Source organism: Enoplosus armatus, chromosome 8, assembly GCF_043641665.1.
Source record: "Enoplosus armatus isolate fEnoArm2 chromosome 8, fEnoArm2.hap1, whole genome shotgun sequence".
Taxonomy (NCBI): Eukaryota; Metazoa; Chordata; class Actinopteri; order Centrarchiformes; family Enoplosidae; genus Enoplosus; species Enoplosus armatus.
In genome coordinates, this window is record NC_092187.1 from 13981469 (window position 1) to 13997981 (window position 16513).

A 16513-nucleotide genomic window follows, 5' to 3' on the forward strand; every position below is an offset into this window, starting at 1 on the left:
ATCCCAATCCTGTTTCCCAGGGAATCAGAAGCACAAGTCACACCACAGGTACAGCAGCAAAGGCACATCTCACAGTAGTCCAATGCTGCCAACAACTGGCCATATTCACAAAAGGCTTGTTTGAATTTTATTATTGACATTATTTATTATTGTTCTCATGAAACACAAAAAAGTGTGAAAAAGGACAAAAGGAGCACCAAAATGTTCACTGAATTGCTGATAACTACACACTGAAGGTGCGCTTCCTGATTTGTTACAGCTCTCTAAATTCCAAAACGTACAAAACATTGTTAACTATTAGATTAACATAAAGTATGATTGCCTTATTTACTTTTCCTTCACAAAAAACTTTAAATCAAAGTTCATTGTTTTAAGTACAAAGTAGTCCACAAACAATAATTGTCAAGGAGTTCAGATGAATTCCCATGGCACTGTAAATTGCACCAATATCAAATACTAAGAGGATCATAGATTATTTTGAATGCAGCTGCAGTTATATGTGATTCCAGATGATCTTGGATTGCATCATATGGCCATCATCTATAACTGTCATCTTTGAGAGCGACAAAGTCGAAGACAAAGACGGGTCTGATGTCATAGATGTATGTCGAGTGTCAGGCTTCTTGAAAACATTTATTGAAAATGGTAGGTTTGAGTTTTTATATATTTAAAGCTGCTGTAGCATGAAGCCTTTTCAGCAGATTCTGTGCTGTCTGATCCACTGCTTTTTTTTTTTAAACACAGAACCTCCAGGTGAGCTAAAGAGCCTCACAAAGTTCTGGACAGGATGGGAGGTGCCAGCCAGAGAGATGAAGGTGGAAATAGTGGAGGCCACTCTTCCTACAGCTTCAACGTGTTTTGAGAAGCTGAGGCTGCCGAGGCATTACACAGCATACAAAACATTTCATCAAGATCTGTGTGCTTGTATATCAACCAGTTACAGCGGGTTTGGCTGTGCCTGAAGTGGAATAATATTCACTTTAAATGTATATAGATTGAATGTGTGGGACTTGCCAATGTGTGTGTGACTGTATATAATATGTATAATAAACCCATCTTTGAAAAACCATATCATCTTTCGTGTCCATGGTTTTATTTCATGTTAAGGGATGGCTGTCTTCTGTTCTTTGTAAACATTAAATGTCTAATTCTAATAGACCTGAAATTAGTATTTAATTGATTTATCATTAATAAACTGTTTAAAAGAGTACCTCATCGACCTATTCTATCTATTTCTGTTTTGGACTGTTAGCCAGAAAAAGCAAAACATTTGAAGATGTCATGTTGTTAATTTCTTCTTCATTCCCCAGATGTAGGCGATAATTCGATGATGGAAGGAAACTCCGCTGATACTGACTTTTCACATAATATTCTTTATTTGCATCAAAGATCAGGATCAACAGGCATGCGCATCTTAACCTGGACAGCACCCGTAGCCAAATCAGTACTGCTGCCCCGAACACTGTTCAAGCTCGTCTTTTATACCTTTAGACATGCATGGGGTCCTACTATAACACACAAGTCTGTAAACTTCCGTTCCCTATCTAGGGGTCAGGAAAAGAGACCTCTCAGAATGATGTTTCACGTACCTTAACCTCTCAGAAATAACCTTTCACATACCAAGGAAGACCTCGTCTAAACAACAATACATCTTATCTTTATGGGGCCCCAACGTCTGCTAGTTGTTTACCTGGATCATTGCATACATGGCAACTTTGTATTGGATATCATTTTCAGATAAAGACTACTTTTATGATTAGTATCAAATAACACACATCAGTCACTTTGTAAATTGAGACGCAGTTGCAACCCTACATTCCAACAAACGGTGATAAATGCGTTGGTACTGTTAATGCACATGCAAGTCAGTATTAAGAGTTAGCCTTCTAGCCTTTGTACTGGTGCTCAGTACCCACAATGACCACATGATGGTAGCAGAGGTCAATCATTGTAGAGCTGAATGCTCATCATCCGCTCTGCTTTCTCTGTCGGCATTAACAAGCAGCTCCTCACTCCATTTCTATGAATGCTTTCTCATCCATGTCTGAGTGACCTTTACCAGCGAGTCCCTAAAGGTCGTGGTGATTAAGTACAAAGGCTGAAATGACTTTGATATTGCATCCTATTTACTGTGCAAGAGGGAAAACAGCTGGTTTACCATTTGACTCTTCAAACTGATCATCTGTTAAAGGTTAACCTCTACACAGAAAAAAACAGATAGTGTGATGAATTTACTGGCTCATAAGATAAAACACTGAATAGTCAACACACTGAAAATCTGAAAATATCAAGAGGAACATCAAGAGTCATTCAAGATAATTCTTGATGCAGTCAACTGGAAGGTTATCATATACACTCACTTTCACCCACTCTCACTGCTGCCCTCTGAAATCTAGGAGGATACCAAGGTCTTTATAATAATCATAAGAAATATCCTCCCAATATTTATGTCAACGATCCTATTCTCAGGTTTGAATATGACACAATGCAGTGTTATCCCTAAGCAGGCAATTTCAGGACTGGCATGATTTAAGACAGACAACTTTAACAATAGAAGACTGCCTCAACAATGTGGAGTTCACCCAGTTTAGCAGGGCAGCCGGGCTGACTGGTTGTTGGTTGTCCTGTAAACCTCTCTTATAGTCCAAGGAGCAGGTCTTTTGCATGGTTTTATGTAAAGTTCAGCCTGCAACCAAAGGAAAACAGTCCAAATAGACAGGGGAGGATGTATAAAAGACCACATTTTTATACATGAACCTACTTTTATCATCCTACCATTTAACACATAAACATAAAATTCCTAAATGAGACGTGCAGTAATATGAAACACAAGGAGAGGGAGTGGAGAAAATGTCTACTGTGCAAAGCAATACGCAGCAGTTCCCTCCCCATTCATCTCTCTCGCTCTCTCTCTCTCTAAGTCAGGAACTCCCTTGTTCCTCACCACGCAGTAAACTGCAGCAGCAACAACAGAGGCTTCTCCCTTTCAGCACATCTGGAACAGTGGAAGAGTGGAGAGGCACATACCAACAACTCAGTCCGACTCTTTTCGTATCACTGAACTAACCAGGATAACGTCATACACTTGGGTCAGTAAGAGAAGCTACCTTTCTCTTGCAGTGCAACCCCTTCACCTAACTTTGGAACAGTAGTTTCCTGAACACACCCCGGCGCTGCATTAACGCTACTCCGATCAGGGAGTCAAACTTCAACCTGTCCATCGTCACTGACTGACAGCACCTACAAACTGCAGGTAAGTACTGTTAATATACCGCAGGCTGCTTAAGCTTCCTGCTTTCTGTTTTCTTCTTACTATATCTCATTTCCTACTCTTTCTGCCAATGCATGATGGGGAAAAAACACTGCGTTGCTAGTCAGGTCAGAGGAAACTCCTTTGTTTAATGCTATCATGCTTTAGAGTTTGCAAAGAGGTAACAAAGTGTTCAGTAAACAGTAACACAATGTGGAACACTAATGCACAAGACAACCTAAAACAGTATGCAAAGATCTTCATGCTCTCTAGTGTGGGCAACAAAGTCGATATAGAATAGCACTACTGATAATAATCTAAAGCCTAAATCACACAGATGTCACATGCAGCCACATCTATTTCAAGAACGGACCTGATTTGTACAAAGTTTGCACTCCTTACGTCTCATTCACTGTGTTTTATTTGAGCATTCCTGTACAGCTGTCTGTGTCCCCACGTCTAAACTTGCAGAACCACTTTTTAAAAACATGTATCAGAATTCATCTTGAAGACGTTTGACGTTTAATTCTGGATTCACTGGGACGCCCAGGGAGGAATCGTAAACCTCGTCTTTCTCAACAACAAAAAAGTTCCCTAATTTTATAAGTGAGTTATGGCTCTAAGAACCTTTTAGTCTGTCAAGTGAGAATTACTCACCCTCTGTGGTCAGATTGACAGCTCAACCCTGTCAGTCCCCTGAGATGAATTGCCATGACAAGTCAGCGCAGCTGTCATCTGCACAAATCTAAATAAATACTGGCTAACTTGACTTAAATGTTTCATCATATTCCTCGTCTGTTTTTTCTCACCTTCTGCTTTACCTACTTTGTCCTGGAGCTGGGAGCTGGAGTCATCTTCACATCATGACACTCAGCTCATGTCCAAGCTTCTACCTTCCGTTTCTGATCCTCATTGATTGTCTGGCTTCCAAAATTGCTGTAAAACGGCATGAAAGAGTTAGAAAGTTATTTGAGACTTCTGACCTACCACTTCCAAGTCATACTTTCCAAGTTGGTCTGCTGGAAAACATGATATTTTTCTACCAATGCCTGGTACAAAAATATTTGTGACATTTCTGCTTTTCCTGGCACTCTTGTTTCTTGTTTCCAGGACTGTAGGATATACAAACTGCGAGCCTTTGCAGAAAATAATGCAGAAAATGCAAGTTGGTGTCTGTGTGGCTGTTGATATGAATTCTTTCCAGCATAACTTAAAATAATCAAGGCCTTTCACTTTCCTCTAGGTTTCACATCCTATACTTCTTCTGCTTCAGCGCTGTTTCCCTGAACCTTACTCAGTTCAGACTTCTGTGGTTATGGTTCACAGTTTGTGACTTACCTACATTGTTTCAATTCAATCTTTTGTCACATATGACCCTGAAAGCATATCTGAAACACATAGCTGACATCTGTTGGAGCGCTTAAAAGTAAAGCCAGAGACTCAATGACCGAGCAAAAACAACCAACTGATTTGACTTTTTTAAGTAGCTTTAAAATAATTAGCTTGCCTGGATAGTAGAACTTCTATATGGTATGTGATAGACAATGTGCAAAATAATTGAGAATCCTGATACATGTATAAGCCCTTATTGTATTGTATAAATGATTTATATGTAACATTAACATTTATGTAAACCGAATATACATCACCAGGGATGATATTCGCCATCCATTACAGTTACATCCCAGAAAACATCCTGCAGCACACATTCTGCAAACATATACATACTAGAATTGCCTTAAAGCTCCATTAATATTTTTTTCTTACATTCATTTTGAATCAAATGGCATGGCATTGTAAAGGAGATTGTCTTTAGTGATAAATGCACAGGTAGCTTTATATAGCTTTTCAGCCTCTTTTCGCTCATTTTCGCTCGTTTTATGGCTGCAAATCTACTGTATGGTTCAGTCTCACCAGCAGCAGCAGTTTTCAGTGAAAAGGCTGCCATAGACCCACTGTACACTACCTGCCTAGAACCACATGGCAGACAAAGTTAGCGGCTAGCTGGTGAACAAAAAAAACATCTAGCAACTGAAGAGCCAGATATTTTACTCAGGAATTAACTCCATCTTTTCTTTGCAGTCAATTATTCCCACATCTTAAGAATTCACTGTCTGGCCTTTGAATAACCCCCAGAAATAGACTGAAACAGCCAGTGCTTACAATGACGAAAATCCACAGAGCAGCAGCAGCCAGACACAAAGCGCTCCACCCATTACTTCCCTCTGAGCTATGATTTAATATCATACAATGAGCTCATATTCACATTAAGTACCATGCTGGTGTCAGGCATAAAGAAATTATGTTTAATTTTGGGGTGTAGCATTTACTTTTAAAGACAGAGGGATAGTTTGGTATGGCCAGGCTTCTGTGGGTGAGCCACAGGATCATATACTGTATATTCTGACTTGATTAAAAAACAGAAAGTGTGTCCGAGGCCAACACTTTTAAACTCTGCTCTGAAAGCTCAGCTCCATCGGACCGCTAGAAAAAGGAGCTGACCCAGGTAGAGCTGCAGCTGCTTCTTCAACATATTTCCTGCCTAACAAACGTGCAACTCAGATTAAGAGGTACAGTCTGCAGAAGTGATGCAGAATGAGACAGACAGGCAGGGAGTAGAAAGTGTGAGTCAGGGGCAGGGAGGTGGGAGGGTATACACGGTCAGGAATGTGGATGTGGATACGCGAGACTGGACTGGGAGGGTCATGCTGGGAAACACACTGGTTAGAAACAGGCAGGTTGCCAGGGTCTTTCAAATTCCACCAACTTTAAGACTCCTCGGAAAATCGCGTTTTAACATTGCTTCCACACTGGCTGTCTCTTGAGTTTTCAAGAGAGAGCAACTTTCATTTCTAGCAGATTAACGACAAAAGGAGTTCTTCTTTAATTTCCCACTGCTGGCTTGCTGGTCTTTTACAGAAGCCACAGAGAACTGGCAGGAGTGAAATTACAGTCTCTGGGCCTGGCCTGACAAAGCCAAAATTACAGGTGACCAAATATGGATATTTAAATGGGTTTTTTACAGCAAGAACTCTTGTAAATGTGTTTTGCTTGATGGTTGTGTAAAGGACTTTATTAGTTCCTTAATGGATTTGTTTTTCTATTTAAGGCCTAGTTCCACATGTAAATTACAGGCCTTTAAACCAGGTCAAGAGAGCAATTTTTAAATTGTATGCTCTGGAAGGAAATACGTATAAATTCTTCTTGCCACAGTCTCTGTCTCTCTGACTCCTTTCTACCATCTGAGATGTAGATAATCACTGTCTCTGGGTCTTCTGGACAATTAAGATATGGGGGAAAAAGGTTAAAGTATTATATATACATCACAGTTATCACAGTGCGTGTGTGTGTGTGTGTGTGTGTGTGTGTGTGTGTGTGTGTGTGTGTGTGTGTGTGTCATGCATTACTAAAGGATGCCATTAGGAGGAGGAAACAAGTGTGGCCGCTGTCAGAAGACGGTTTACTTCGCAGAAGAGGTACTCTGTGATGGGCGGAGCTTCCACAAGTCCTGCTTCCTGTGCAGTGAGTAAACTCTTTGCTGCTTCCTGTCATGGTCAGTGAGGAAACAGACACTTATCACTTGTCATTACAGTCGTACTAGTCCGAATGTGAACGGCTGCTCATTTATTCTCACAGAAATAGGTGGAATAGCATACTAAAATAAAATGCTGCTATGGTATCATGGTTGGTGAAAAACAAAAATTAAAGATGTTGTTGTATTTCACAAACTATAATACATGAAAATGTCTATCTTTTCCTCTTCTATGACAAATATCCTCTTGTATGAAATTTGAACATGTGTAAATTAGTAAGTCTTCTAAGAGACTCAGAGGCTTAAACTTGACATTTACTGTGTTAAGTTAGATTTAAAAGATTCTAGCAAGCGCCATTATAGTTGAGCTGCTATTCTTATATAGTGTCACATTATACCTTCTTTGTTTGGCAAAGAAAAGTGCACAAGCAAAACAAGATAATCTACCTACACTTACAACAGTGTAATGGTTTTCTATATTTTATAACATGAACATGCATCATAACTGTAAAGAAAACTAATACCATTCAAAGAAATAATAGTCTTTCTCTGCCTCAACTTGACAGGAGGCAGGAGTTCTGCGAGGAGTTATTTGTGTTCCTGCGTTGTAATCGAACATTCCTGTGATGGAATTTAGATGAGAACATGCTTCTTCAATAGAACTGTTCCATAAAAGGAAACAGTTAGGAGCTTATCCAAATACATGAATGTGCTCAAAACCACTTGCACAGATATGCAAAACAATAATAAACGTATGTCTGTGCATGTGAATGTGTCTGTCTGTGCAGTGGTGTGTGGGAAGAACTTGGACAGCACAACTGTTGCTGTTCATATGGATGAAATTTACTGCAAGGCGTGCTACGGCAAAAAGTATGGGCCAAAAGGCTACGGTTACGGCCAGGGAGCGGGGACCCTCAGCATGGACAAAGGAGAGTCTCTGGGTATTACACATGAAGAGTGAGTAACACACTAACACACACACACTTATTGATCTCTTTTTAAGGCACTTTAACCATTTTTCTCTCTCACTGTCTGTCAGACCTGCTCCTCATCGTCCTACCACCAACCCAAACCCATCCAAGCTGGCTCAGAAGTTTGGAGGGTCAGACAAGTGCCCTCGCTGTGGCAAGGCTGTCTACGCTGCTGAGAAAGTGATTGGAGCTGGGAGTGTAAGAAAAAACACATGCATGCATTCACACACACACAAACATGCACATGCTTGCAAAAACACACAGCCTTTTAAAATGGATCTTGTATCTATTTACAGTCATGGCATAAGACTGGATGTTTCACCTGTGCCACGTGTAGGAAGAGCCTTGAGTCAACTACACTAGCTGACAAGGATGGAGAAATTTACTGCAAAGGTAAAACTACACCTTCTTCACTTCCCGTACAAGTATGAGGTCAAATAAAATCATAGTATATTGCTATACAAGAAAGCCTGTATGTGGTACTGCACAAGCATTCTTTCAAACATTTAACCTGTTCATACAAGACTGCTGTAATGCGTTAAGGTCTGGTTGTGGTTCCATACACATCCGCTAAACTGTAGACCATACAAATACACCTTGTGTCTGACCTGTTTTCAATGCTGGTCCAGAGTGGTGAAGCCAGGCAGGATGAGCCGTGTTGATACATTCAGGCTGCATTTGTCTGAGAAGAGACATAAGTGATGCATCATGCAGAACTAACACAACATACACAGTGTGACTGTTAAAAGAGCAAGATTGGACATCCTAAACTAGGGAGGGAAATGATTGGATGCAATACTCACATTTCCAGTCTTTAATGAGAGTTAATTAACTGCTATGTTTTTAGTGGCATGTGAGTGTGACTGAGGTGTAATAAACACAAGAATACAGCAGAGGGCCCCCTAACACAGAATGATATCAAGTACTGCAAACATTTCCACTTGTCAAAACAGAAAAAGCACAGGTGGGATTAAAACATTAATGATGGCTGCATTCATTTAGGAGAGCCAGTTCCCGGGTCCAGGTATTGTGCATGCTCACTCACTGACATGTCATACTGGGACACTTCATGGTGCCATGTTATTGTTATTATTTACACCTGCGCTTTCCATTAAGTACTTGATGGAGCAGATCCGCTTGTCCTGCTAGAGTAAGTCTGTCTACTGTGAGGAATGTCTATTTCAAGAATCCTCAAAGACTCTTCTGTCCATGTGGATAAATAAATGTACTGTTCGCTGGACATTAACATAATTCTAACTTGTTTCCAAAGTGTTATCTTTCAGAGAAATGACGATGCTTAGCTAGCTAGCTAGCGTTAGCCCAATTTGTCACTTCAGCATTGATTCGGTCGCCCCGCGTTCCCAACTTTATTATTTTTTTTACCTATCATTCAGCTGCAGAGATATAGCTTCAATGACATCCTCGTGATCCTAAAGGTGTCTTCTGACTAACCAGGGAGATAAAACGTGTGCAAGAGACCCAGTATTTCCACAGACAGCACCGGGCACGGTCGCACGTAGCGTGACGTTCATGTCACGTTCAAGCGTAGCAGAGCAGAGCGGCACAACTTGTGGAAATAATGGCTTTCAACATTTTCTTTACCCCGGGCAAACATTATAGCATTCCGAACAGAAAGTAGACATCTTTAAGCTCAATGAAAATGTAACCTGCTCCTAGACAACAGGTAAGAAATAAGTTTTGATCTCCCCCCTGCTGAGGTCCCAAGTGGGGCTAATGCTTTCAGCTAGCTTGGACCGGAATTCTATGCGAGACAGCAACTGTAGTTATCTGAAGGATATGGTGTTACCATGGCGCGGAGTTTCTTGACATTACCTTTCTTTCCTACAGCCTGTTACGGCAAAAACTTTGGACCCAAGGGATTTGGATACGGACAGGGAGCCGGGGCGCTGTCGCATACTCAGTAGAGACCACGGAGATCTTCGCTGACGGGTTTCCTGAATGCTGCACTACTGTCTTCTTCCTGCAGAGGGCGGTCTGCTGTCAGTAAACATTCACAGACACATGCTTGATTTGAAAAAAAAAAGAAAAGAAAGCTGCATTATAAATTGAAAGCCTAAATAAAATGATATATTAAATTGAACAGTGGGAAAGATAACACCATTTTAGTCTCAATCTCATAAATCTTGATACATAATCCACACTAAATACTGAAACATCTGTTTAACGATACATTGTTGACTTGCACTATAACTGATTTGTATCATCCTCTTCTTATTGTGAGGCTGTTTCTCTTTCTGCAAATTAAATCTCAGTATCAGATTACCTATAGTCTATGTAATGCTGCTTGTTTATGTTGTTTATGTTTGCTTTCCTACAGCATGATAATAAATAAAATGGAAAGATAATGATTTTGGTGTCAGTTTTTCTTAACTGGTGCCAAACAAAAGCACATAAGAACTGTGTGTGTGTATAAGGAATAGGGAAGTAAAGTAGTTTGGAGGATGACGTCCTGTGTTTAAGGTTCAAGAAATGCCAAATGTTCATTGTATCCATTCCTCTCATAACATTGCAGTGACACATCACACTGCTGAGAAGTCCAGTATCTTGAAAAGTTGGGGGAATTACAGCTTCACTCCGCCCACAAAGCTCATCTGTCACATTAGAGCCATGTCACCGTCAAGGATGTGAAGAATGACAAAAAGGTTTTTTTTAAATGCCATGATTGAGCTTTCATTCATAGGAGGCTAATTACAGTACAGTGATGTGAAACCTCAGAGGAATCAGCAGGGCTTTGAAGTATGTTACGGATATCTAACCGGTTGCTCCACTTAATTTTACTTTAATCATTTCATTCAGTTGCCTTCCATTGATTTTAAACATGCCTACTATTATTTCAGGGTGTGTAAATGTTCTTTATAACCAGTATAATGTATAAAATATATAAAGTTGAATTGCTCCAGCACAAACTAAGGTCATCCGTTTCTATCTGCTCAACGAAAAGATTTCATTCTTGCACTTTGTTTCTCTCTGACACACTCAAACATAACATTTTACTTCTTTATCCACCCTTTGCCTCCCACTCACATTCCAGCTCTCAAAGAGAGACAAGAGAAAGCAGCTTGTCATAAACACTTTCAGGAACTTGAAGCTGAATGTGATATAACTAACATATGTTTTACTGTGTTTATGTACTGACAGGTGTGTGGCAGGTTTTTCTAAACAGGTGCACTGTGACCTAAGCGGGAGGTGGCTCAACCCACTTACCTATAGTTCTGTTAACACATAAAGTGCTGTAAAAACTGTCTTCGTGCACTCACTGACTCTCACACACACGCACACACACAAGCAGGGAATCTCATAAACAGCCCGGATCTTCCACTGCCGTCACCAGGAGGAGGCGGGGTGCTAGTTGAAGGGGGAGAAGGTCCACAGAGGAGCCGGGCATGTTCAAACATATCCAGGCAGACCAGCCTACCAACCTCCACGGCGTGCTGTCATTGCCTGTGATTGGGTTTATGCGCACAGTATATATGAGAGTTGTCATTACTAATGCTATAGCTCAAACCGATGTGTCTTCCTGAGGGACAATTGACACCGATACAGTAACATACGAGATGCGTATTTAATGGATTAATCTTGAGACGCGCCACTGCTGAAGACTTTCTAAGTTTCGGCTCTGTCGGAAGACTTGGGCTCGGCGTGGCCATGTCTCTCCCGGCCAAAGTGATGAGAGACGGGCTGCTGGAGAAGCGCAGCAGCGGGCTCCTCCAGCTGTGGAAGAAGAAGCGCTGCGTGCTCACCGAGGAAGGGCTGCGCCTGCACAACTGCAAAGGCGGCGGCGGTGATGCTCCGAGCTCGGCGTGGAGCTCCAAAGCCAAGGAGCTCCGCTTTGAGCGCATGGCCACGGTGGACTGTGTGGAGTACAAGCGGGGGCTGGTGTACTTCACCGTGGTTATGGCCACAGGGAAGGAGATTGACTTTCGGTGTCCGCAGGAAGGCACTGCCTGGAACGCGGAGATCGCTTTGGCACTGGTTCGCCATAAGAACCTGCAGGCCGTGCAAACAGGACGGAACAGGCACCTGTCCACAGCACACCTGGGCAGCACCGGGGAGGATGAGGAGCTCTGACCTGACAAAGGTAAGCCTGAAACAGACTGGGGCCATCAAAATGTAATAGGGCTGAGAAGGCTCTGCTATTTATTTACTAATTCAGGCTTAAGTGTGAATTTATTTTAGGTTTGGGGGAGAGTGTGGCACCACACCCTCCCATGGCTGGAATGACTCACTCCCAGTACCAACTCTGTGTCACTGAGGTTGCCAATGAAATCCAAGTCAAAGCATCACTCAGAGTAAAACTTAGAATGTCATAACTTTCTGTCCTTTTTTCCTCCTACCCAGAGGTTCTCAACTTTTTGCCATCAAAGACCCAAATCCAATCACTTCACTGATGATCTCCCCTTCCTGTGGTTGAAGGGGTGCTAATATTTGAAACAAACAGTGATTAGGTGGAATGAAAACATCCAGACTCTTGGGGGATGAGGTGGCACATGGCTAAGCTCGTGCTAAAGGTTATTTACAAGTACCACTTCAGTGTTTAGATGTTCCACTGTAGAGTCAAAGTCACGTCAGCCTTTCCTTACTATGGTCATCAGCCCGGACGGCACCACAGTCTTCCTAGGACACAAACGCACTCTCACTTGAGGACATAATTACGATGCAATTTGAGCCTCCAAAATAACATCTGCCTAGCCTCTCCCTCACTAGGCAGCCAAGTATTTTTAAACACAAACACACACACACACTCACACACACACACACACACACACACACACTCACACACAAACATATAGCCTCCTGTTATGTATTCAACTGACATTAAGACAACTGGACATTTGGGGTGACCAGAGTTAAGCACCCCATACATATTTTCAGCTTCTCCACACAATCAGTGCCATCACATGATGACAACATTATTTACTGAAACTGGTCACTGAAATCTCCAATGTTCATGAACTGAGTGTGTAAGTCTGAACTATGAGCTCACAGCCCAGGAATCCGCAGCGATGGTTCCTTAAGAGAGCTGCAGTAGTCAAGTGCCCAAATTAACTTAGTAGCCGTGGTAACAGTGTAATATAACGCACTACAAATGCACTTTGTAGAACACCATCAGCTGCCTCAGTGTCAAATATATAAAGTAACAATTGAATATCTGCTTTTCTTTCTCCAGTCTCTCTGCTTCTTGGGAGTGAACCAATCAGAGTGGAGAAAGGGTAGAGGACGCCAGATCCATCGGCTTGATTCTGTGGTGGACAGCATGATGGGATGTACAGAAATGGCCATCGGCGAATATGGATTAAAGGACTGAGAACAAGTGTCACTCACACACTCTTCGTCTCCTTCTACATGAGCTTATTCACGCTGTCATTCAAAGCCTAGGAATCTGATGTCCCGTGAGCATGGATGAAAGTGTTTTTTCTGTCATGACCTCATTGCCTGAGGTCATGGTGGCGACTGCTGCACAAGGAAAAGATGGATTTGGACAGAGACTGTCGAGCTGGGACACTGTTTACCCCTTGTGCCTTGATGTTTCAAAGAAATCTTCTATTTTGGACATAATTTCCCCGACGTTTTCTAATGTTGCTGAAACAGGAGTCACTTTGTTTCTTCAGTCTCGCTTTTGATGGAAACACATTGCCGTTTGCTTAGGCTTTGAGAACTTTTGCTATAGACTGAACAGATCTGCATGTTTTTTTTCTAAAGCTCAACATGAAGAATAAACATTTTGCTCATAGTCATTGCACATTGTATTCTATATATTTGCTGCAACCATGTACAGTATTACAGTCGTAAAAAAGATGAAATAAATTTTTGTCAGTAATCCTGAAGTGCTGACATATTTCACTTGAGTTTCTATTTTTGAACAATGCTTCCGTTCTCTGTACTGTCTCTTCCAGCTAAACAGTCAGCTGCAATTTATTTTGGGTTCAGAGCATTAATTGCTATGCTCATCTGTTTCCAGTTGTGGTGTAACCTTGCTGTTATAGCCTCTGGAAAATACACACACACACACACACACACACACACTGTGGCATTGCTTTTGTGTGTATGCTGAAGTCAGGACACCTTTTGTTCTGAGCAGTGTGGAGGACTAATGAGAAGCACAGTGAGCCTGAGGCATGTGCACACAAACATCCACCCACACATACTCACCTACAGAAGCTTACGTGCACACCCAGCATGAAATTCAGCAAGGCCTCAGCATCAGCAGGCTCTCGTTAGCGAGGCCGAGCATATATTGTTCATTCAAGCACATTTTGTGTGTGTGTGTGTGTGTGTGTGTGTGTGTGTGTGTGCAGCAGTCTTGTGTGGGAGCTGTGTGCGGCTGTGGGGCTCAGTGCAGGTCAGGAATAAAGGGTTGATTGTGTAGCGACTTCTCTTGTTACTGTGGAAAACCCCAAAGCTAGCCACACCGCATGAGTCAGCAAGGGACCAGGAGCACTGCAAGGTGCTCCTGGTCCCTTGCTGACTCATGATGCCAGTGATGGATCATTGGTCTAAACAGTGTGTGTGTGTGTGTGTGTGTGTGTGTGTGTGTGTGTGTGTGTGTGTGTGTGTGGGCAGGTGTAAATACACAGATCACTGTATGTGAAGGAGATCTGCGGAGAAGTGCCAGTGTGTGTGCTCGTTGGTGGTTATGTGCAATAAGTCCAGTCCCTTCAGAGTGTGTGCGCTCACACTACTCAGTGGAATGTCCTGTCTAAACATCATAACTTCTGTCCAGGGTATCTGGTTTTCTCAGCAGATAAACACACACTTACAGTGACCTGCAATTTCATAAGCCAAAATCCTGGAGCTCGGGCCGATCTGAATTAATGTTATCCAGAACAGTACTGACAATGTTTGCCCTATGCCGACACTGATGTTATGGCAAATAGTACAATCATCTGATTAGTTTATCAGTGCTTGTAGAAAGAGAAGAAAATAGAAAGCATGTCTGTGCATACTCCTTTGACAAGGATACTGACAAGACTACTGTTCAAAATGTTTTACGACTTGTAAAACATTTTGAAACATTTTACTTCTCAGGCTTCACCAGATGGAGCTGCTGTCTGCTGTGTGAGTGTTAAACCACTAGAGGTCTGTCTCTCTCCTGCTGAGTGAAGATAACTTCCCTGTTCACTGTTGTTTGGCTAGGTGTGTGTGTGTGTGTGTGTGTGAGGCTTCTCTGTGGTTTGCACATCAACGTTTTTGGCAAGTCTTCATGCAGTGCTGGCTCCTATTTGTTTTTTGATATGTTTTTGTGTGTATGTGCGTGTGTGTTAATACTTTTGGTTTATATTCTCCGCAATCCACCATCACATACTTAACCCCATCCCAGCTACTTACTCAAATGTGTTATACTTTCTTTTTTTTTCTTGCTTCTAGATGGTTCTTGGAATCTGTTGGACCCTGATCTGTGAGCCTCTTAATTCTCACAACATATGTTTGGCCTGTTAAAAGCATTGTATTTTAGCTTTACTCTAAATAAATAAACAAATAAAAAATAACAAACTGGCATGGGAATTATAGACAAAAAATAGGCATCTTGAGAAAGATGACCCAGCCGAGGTTAAATAAATTCAGGGGACATAAAGAAGAATTTTCTTGACAACACATGCATTAAATGAAAGATAACGCAACATTGTCGAAATTAAATCAGAGTAATTTGGTCAGTACCTAAAAATACCATTGTAAATTCTACCAGTACCCGGTGATGTATCATGTATCATGGTAGTGACCAAATTACCGCGTCGCAGTACCACAATGGTATTATGTTAGCATTAAAAACTAGCGCTACACTACAATGCAACATGTGTGTGAACAGCTATTATGACATGTGCAGGCCAGCTTAAGCAACACAAAAAAGATATATATTATTAACAGCACAGGTAAATCAACTCCAATTGCTATTTGTTTTTGAAAAGGTATCACATCATAAAACTAACATGTGGTGTAACAGAGAAAAAATTAGAAAACAGAAAACTTGATAACTGTAATTTAGTTGTGCTTACCGGTCAGTCAATTTGGAAGTAGCAACATGCCAATTCTGTGTTCTGAGTTTTGGTGGTGAGGCTACTCTTTCGTTTTAATTTTGGTTACACGATTACAAGGGCCTCCCTGCAAGCATGTGTAGCATTTTGATCTGCTCTTTTAAGGTTTATGTGTGGTAAACAAGACTAAGAGTCTACAGCCATGCCAGCGGCTCCGTGAGGCTGTACTTGGGCACAGCAATGCTTTGAGCTACGTGCTAATTTCAGCATGCTAACATGCTCATGTGACAATGTTAACATACTCATGTTTAGCTGGTATAATGTTTGCTATGTTAACCATCTTAATTTAGCGTGTTGGCGTGCTAACATTTGCTAATTAGCACTAAACTCAAATTTCATGGCAATCTGTTCAATAGTTGTGTTGGACCAACAGACCGAAGTTGCCATCCCTTGAGCCACGCCATTTAATTTAGTAGCTGTGGTAACAGCGTAATATAACTCACTACAAAGGCATTTTGTAGAACATCATCAGCTGCCTCAGTGTCGAATCTAAAGTACCAATTGAATATCTGATTTTCTTTCACCAGTCTTTCAACTTCTTGGGAGTGAACCAATCAGAGTGGAGAAAGGGTAGAGGACGCCAGATCCATCGGCTTGATTCTGTGGTGGACAGCATGATGGGATGTACAGAAACGGCTAAAGTTTAGTGTGGCTAAAAATACTGTAAAACAACATAGATGACTCCTGTCATTACACGGCACAGGCGTTG

The 16513-nt window shown here is 41.6% G+C and overlaps 2 protein-coding genes across 2 annotated transcripts; both read left to right on the plus strand.

The window, feature by feature from the left end:
• Positions 1–2960: 2960 nt before the first annotated feature.
• On the plus strand, positions 2961–10088 carry LOC139288778 (cysteine and glycine-rich protein 1-like). Its single transcript, XM_070910184.1, has 6 exons — positions 2961–3253; positions 6663–6772; positions 7571–7739; positions 7822–7951; positions 8050–8146; positions 9602–10088. The coding sequence occupies exons 2-6, from the start codon at positions 6664–6666 to the stop codon at positions 9676–9678; spliced, it is 582 nt and encodes a 193-aa protein (XP_070766285.1). The 5' UTR covers positions 2961–3253; position 6663; the 3' UTR covers positions 9679–10088.
• A 1218-nt stretch (positions 10089–11306) lies between these two features.
• On the plus strand, positions 11307–13536 carry phlda3 (pleckstrin homology-like domain, family A, member 3). The gene is made up of 2 exons (XM_070911080.1): positions 11307–11852; positions 12942–13536. Exon 1 carries the CDS (start codon positions 11420–11422, stop codon positions 11840–11842), a length of 423 nt encoding a protein of 140 aa, XP_070767181.1. The 5' UTR covers positions 11307–11419; the 3' UTR covers positions 11843–11852; positions 12942–13536.
• The last annotated feature ends 2977 nt before the right edge of the window (positions 13537–16513 follow it).

Excerpts from the sequence above, each read along its gene's own strand:
- LOC139288778 (XM_070910184.1), top strand. The coding sequence starts at position 6,664 with ATGCCATTAGGAGGAGGAAACAAGTGTGGCCGCTGTCAGAAGACGGTT. Across the intron at positions 7,740-7,821 it reads CTGGGTATTACACATGAAGA|ACCTGCTCCTCATCGTCCTA; the intron begins GTGAGTAACACA and ends ACTGTCTGTCAG. Across the intron at positions 7,952-8,049 it reads AAGTGATTGGAGCTGGGAGT|TCATGGCATAAGACTGGATG; the intron begins GTAAGAAAAAAC and ends ATCTATTTACAG.
- phlda3 (XM_070911080.1), top strand. The coding sequence starts at position 11,420 with ATGTCTCTCCCGGCCAAAGTGATGAGAGACGGGCTGCTGGAGAAGCGC.